We start from the raw sequence: 6,000 nt of genomic DNA on the forward strand, positions 1-6,000 counted from the left end.
CTGCGAACTTATAACGTTTGACAACTTACTTCCACCGCGTGTGCTAGCCCAGATACGCCCTAGATTACTAGGGGGAGTCAATTTAGGAAATTTCCGCTTTTCATTCGATTTTGAGACCCTACGTAGGTTATGGCTGGGAGTGTGATGTGTTCTAGCGTGGGGCATAGTGTGGCTTTGGGCTAAAAACCCACCGGATATGAGCCGGTGACTCCCCTAAATGGGTGAGTGTGCAGTATTTAAGTTCTTATTATTCGTACTAAGTCTGCATCGCTGGATCTGCCTGGTATGAGTGTCGTTGATCCATCCGTCCTACCTCCCTTCGTGGTTAGGCGTTTTTGTGCGGTTGGGCAGAGAGTGGACACTGCTCCTAGGGTGGCCTCCGTTGTGTCTGATGACGTGAGTATGCATAACTTAAGGCTGATTCAGGCCCCCTCCGGTCGCCTCAAGGCGGCTATCATCAACAGTACTAGGTGTGCTGCGCATGCTTATTGTCATGGTCATCTAGAGTTTTCACACTCGGGCCGGGTGGGCGTCCCTGCGATTGTGAAAAGCAAATTTATATTCTTTTGTATTTTTATTAGCGTCCAAGAAAAGCAATGTGGAGTCAATTTCGCCCTCGAAAGTCATTCAAATTCGCATTCAAAGGAGGTGTGACTTCAGGTAGGGAGGGTTGGAATTCTCGTTGTCGTCGACTGTGAAAGGCTTTCGAATGGCGGTGTCCAATTTGGAAACCTCGATTACGACCCACACTGCACGGTCGTCTTATTCGACGATGAAATAGTTAGGTATGCTTCTACTATTGTCAGATACAAGCAAGCAAGCAAGCACACTTAGAAAATAAAGAAAGCACAAATGCAGGGTGGTGGGGCATACTAAGAGGTTCAGTGTGTTGGGACAGCAATTGAGTTGTGAGGAGTGTAAGCTCCTCGTCCACCACAATCACATCATAGCCATAGAATATACCTAGTGGGAGACCAATCAGATTAGGCAGATCTGATTGGCTAATGAGAATCAACCATTTAACCACTGCACCATGAAATACAATATATAGAATATCAAGGCCAATGCAACATATGATCCAGATATTCCTTAACACTCCCACTTGCAGTGGATTGTAAATGGGTGCATGATTTCTACGCCAGATCTCTGACTCCCATCGCATGTCGAAGGAATTAATCCGGGGAAGTCGGGGATTGAACCCACGACCTTTGAGTTAAGAAACCGATGCTCTACCACTGAGCTATTTTCCCTCCCCATGGGTGGACTCCACCAACTTCAAGTTGTGTTTGGTTGTTGTGACGAAAAGTAGATACTGTACCGGTAGTGAGAAGTAGAATCGAGAATGTATTGTCATCGGAAATCGTAGGCCAGGTGGCCTGCTGCATTTGATTGGGTAAAATCACGAAAAACCCTACAAATTGCTTCAAGTTGGTTTTACTCAGCATTGCGGCTTGGACATTGAGACGCAATGCCCAAGCTGTGTGACCACACAATACATAGGCATTTAGTAGGTGATGTGATGTGTGATGTAAAAGTTAGCTTTGTGGCTTGGTATACTTACGCACCATAGCATTAGGTGCGGGCCGCGAAATGCGATGCTTGTGAAGTACGTACCTCTGTGTGTGCGTGCAAAGTGATGAGCTGCATTCGGGGCCATGTACGGACTTAGTAGTCCTGCTGTGAAATGCATACAGGACGTTATTCTCGAAACAACTCCTGTTGGCGGTACCGGTACGTGCAGTGCTCGCGGTGGGACACCCACGGTTTACTATTACGCAGTAAAGTTGAGATCACTGAGCGGGCAAAGGTCAGCGGCAAACTAGAGACAGTGCCCTAACGAAGTCAACTACGAAATATAAGATTGCGGTGGCCTCCAGCGGCAAATAGAATTGGGCGACTATATATTGGCCCTTTTTGGGGGCGATGGGGGGGCTTGGGGCGGGGCCGTCTAGCTCGGTGGGTGGTACCAAGTTTGTGGCACGAGACAAGAGGCAGCGTTGGTGCCACGTGAGGTCATTGTCGTCGAGATATTCGAGACGCAACTGCATGCGACACGAGTGCCCAGTTGAGGCGGACGGTGACATGTATGCATGCCAAAGTCGCATTTATTGGATTGACGGGTTCTATGTTTCATAATATGTATGCCGCCTCATCCCAACCAGGGACTACACTACTGTAGCTCGCAGGTCTGTGACGTCTGTAGTCATTTCACAACGCTTGACCCCTTGCAAGCATAGCGTTAGCATTTTTCAGAGCGAATGAGCCACAAAAATGAATAGGAAATCAGCGTAAACCAATAGACTGCACCAGTAGCGCAGTGCAAATGATTCGCCAAAGAAACAACTTCACTCCGCTTACTTGCATTAACATGGTGACAATTAACCTCGCCAAAGATGCAGTGCAAGCATCGCGGTGATCATGTCTTGAGGTCATGTATATTTCAGCCAATTATAGGCGTGCAATATGGAGTAGGATGCGTGACCTAACGTAGAATGCCAATTGTTGGGGTATGTGCCAATAAAAGTCGTATCGAAATCCACCAATCAGGAAGCCATTTTGTTTGGCGGCAAAACCTGCAAAACATAATCACACTTTGTCAGTGACACTTTCGTCTTCACGCCCACCCGGCAAGAAGCGCCGGTACACGCCCGAAGACCTGGAGCAAGCAGTCCAGGAGGTCGTTGGTGGAATGCGTGGGACAGAAGTCGCTCACGCTGCCAACATTCCGTACGAAGTTGTCATGCGCAGGATTAGACTCATCAAGCCCGGCAAGGAAGTCGTCGTCCAACGCCGTGGACCAAAACCAACCCTCGCGAAGTCATGTGAGGAAGACCTGGTGGCATGGATTTCGGGGATGCAATCCCGAGGTTACCCAACTAGCCACTATACCATTTTGGTCAAGCTTGGACCCTCTTGGATCCCTGACGGGTGGCTGGTATCGGCGATTCTTGCAGCGACACCCACAGCTGACCAACCGCCTTGCCCAGGTCATATGGTCCGCCCGAAACAGCATCGACGAAGCAGGAGTGGCGCTGTTGTTCGACTCCATGGGCGAAGCGATGAAGGAGCACAACTGTTGAAGTTCGGTATGTTGATGGCAACGGAATCATCCGGATACCGCAAACTTGAACCCTGGATGACAATGTTTATCACCAGGACAGCATTGCACACTTACATCATTGCACCAGAGACGAAGATGCAGCGACCATCAAGGGCATTGGCGCTAGGTCACCTTCAAGTGCGTAGGCAGAAGAGAACAACAGGATATATGTGTTGAAGTAGTTCATTAGCTTAACACTCCTTAATCACTTTCCGATTTCCTCTCTTGTTCGTAAGTCGCTCGCTAACGCAAGCCGCCTGCTCCCAAGCCGCAAGTCGCATCCCATCAATTCAACAGGTACTGAGCCCAACCCCTACGCAAGGCAAAACCAACAAGAAGGAAGACCCATGACGACACCCAACGCCATGAAGCTCAACGAACACAATTACCGTGACTGGAAGACATACTTCCAAGGCCGCCTCATGGCCAAAGGGATCCTTGACCAACTCACGGCACGCCCGACGAACCCGCCCGACCTCGACGACCAAAAGGCTTTTGGAATTCTCATCGAGACGATCGAGGCAGGGCAGTATCGTCACGTGGAAGGCGCGGCCAACGTCAAGACGGCGTACGAGGCCCTGGCCATCCACCACCGACCTACAACAAAGATCGATCGGATCCAAGTCGCCATGGAATGGGCGCTGCTGTCGTGAGATATGCGCCAAGAAACCTTACCTGACTTCATCCATCGCTTCCAAACGCTGGTCAAGCGCCTTCACGAAGTCGGCGCCACGGAGACAGAATCTAACCAAGTCGTGAAGCTGCTCGCGCTTATGCCGTGGGATTTCCGCCACATCGTCGACCGCCTATCAAACGGGTCAGACCACGACCAAACGGTAACGAAAACAAAGATCGCCCTTGAGGCAGAATGGAAGGCGGCCGTACTCAACGGCGCCATCAAGTTGCCACGAGGGCATGCCAACGAAGACCGTACCTTGTACGCTGAAGGCGGGCGCGGCAACAATACCGCCAGCGGACGCCGTGGACAAGGCAGCCGAGGCCGCGGACGCGGCCGCAGCGCGAACCGCAAAGGCCCAAGCGGCCACAATGGAACCAAGAGCGGCACTTGCCACTACTGTAGAAAAGAAGGTCATTGGCAATCCGAATGCCGTAAAAAGGCACGCGAAGATGGCAACCCCAGCGGCAAGAAAGAACCCAAAGAAGACCACTCCAACGCGGCAGTGTTCATGTTCTCTGCAGTAGAAACCGGTCAAGACATGCAAAACATGGACGAAGAAGGCAAAGGCGACTCTTACCTCATGGAAGACAGTCTTCCCGCTATTCACCCCATCCCCACCCCCGCTACAGCGGTACCATCGAACCAAGATGAGTTCGATCGCGTCGAATTCGTAAAGCCAGAAGAATACGTCGACCGTGCCTGGCACCCATCGATGCGACCCCGACGTATGGTCACCATCAAAGGTGTGCCATATATGGCCAACTTCATGAGCCGCGACGATTTGGCAGTCCTAGCCACCAAGCCAATCCCAGACCCGGCAACAATCAAAGTGTTCCCAGGCTGGGTCATCAGCCGCTACACCGTCATGGCCTATGACATGCGGGCCGTCAGAACCCCCCACATCCGCGAGATGATAATCAACGATTCCTACCTTCCATGGTTGGGCGATGACGCATACGAGACGTACATCAACGATGCACCATTCGCGCCATTTGACGACCCTGAACTTATCCGGACCTTACGCATGTCCATGGACGTCCATCAACGCCACCGAGGCTTGGCGTCCACTGCTTCGCCAACGACAGATGTGACGACCACATCGACTAACCCGTTAATCACCGCGGCGGCCGCATCCATGGCCGCGAACCAACATGATGCATCCGGAGATGCGACCACGTCAGACACGGCCACAGACGAGGCCTACACCGCTAGTGACGGGGCCCATGTAGCCATCAAACACCGCATCATCGTCGACTCTGGCGCCTCGACGCACATGACTGGCGCCGCCACGCACCTGTACGACACGCGGAATTGTCACCGCCAGGTCATCGTCGCCAACGGCGGCGTTACAATCGCCACTACCATCGGAAAACTCAACATCACCACCCCAACCTCATAGGTACTTACCTTGACAGACGTGTTGTTGATCGACGGCATGGGAACAACCCTTATGTCAATCCCTGCCTTGATGCGCGCGAACAAGGCGGTCAAGGTTGAATTCCACAACGACATGTGCACCATTTTGCACTCAAATGTACCGGTGGCCCGTGCTACCATGAACCAAAATCAACGATTATACGTCTTGGATGGGACTTTTACTCGAGATCATGCAAACCTTACCGTCGACGACACGGCCACCTTATGGCACCACCGCATCGGGCACTTACCCCTTGACGCATTACGCACCTGCGCTAAGGCCGGTCTTGGACTGCCGCCACAGCTTCGCGACATGGCACATCCATGCATGGACTGTCCACGCGCCAAAATGCACCGCGTCACCGTTGCCAAGCAAGGGACTCGAACATTCCTACCAGGGGAATGTTGGCACTCAGACACAAAAGGACCTTTACCTACCATGTCCGCCGGCGGTTGCCGCTACTACACGGTATACGTCGACGACAACACCGGCTTCAAAATCGTCCGCTTCGTGTCATCCACTGGAGCCGCCGACCAACAGTCGAACTTGGAGGCGATCTTGGCGTACTCGGAACGCCAGACCGGCCGCAAGGTCAAAGTGTTTCGGTCGGACGGCGGCCCCGAATACTCGTCTCGCGCGCTTGACGACTTGTTGCAATCTATGGGAATCAAACATGAGTCCTCATCCGCAGGTAACCAATGGCAAAACGGTGTCGCCGAACGGGCGCATCGTACCTTGATGGAAATGGCTCTGGCCATGCTCGCCCACGCCAACATGCCAAATCGTTGGTGGGCAGAAGCCGTC

At 52.3% G+C, this 6,000-nt stretch overlaps 1 protein-coding gene and 1 pseudogene across 2 annotated transcripts; one reads left to right on the top strand and one right to left on the bottom strand.

Moving 5' to 3' along the window:
• Positions 1-1,178: 1,178 nt before the first annotated feature.
• Positions 1,179-1,250, bottom strand: H257_05625 (annotated as a pseudogene). Its single transcript has one exon. The product of its transcript is annotated as a tRNA-OTHER (tRNA).
• A 1,143-nt stretch (positions 1,251-2,393) lies between these two features.
• On the top strand, positions 2,394-3,080 carry H257_05626 (hypothetical protein; the record flags this gene model as incomplete). The annotated part of the gene is made up of 3 exons (XM_009830557.1): positions 2,394-2,412; positions 2,601-2,935; positions 2,988-3,080. The coding sequence occupies 3 exons, from the start codon at positions 2,394-2,396 to the stop codon at positions 3,078-3,080; spliced, it is 447 nt and encodes a 148-aa protein (XP_009828859.1).
• Positions 3,081-6,000: the final 2,920 nt, after the last annotated feature.

Source organism: Aphanomyces astaci (assembly GCF_000520075.1).
Source record: "Aphanomyces astaci strain APO3 unplaced genomic scaffold supercont1.10, whole genome shotgun sequence".
Classification (NCBI taxonomy): Eukaryota; Oomycota; class Saprolegniomycetes; order Saprolegniales; family Verrucalvaceae; genus Aphanomyces; species Aphanomyces astaci.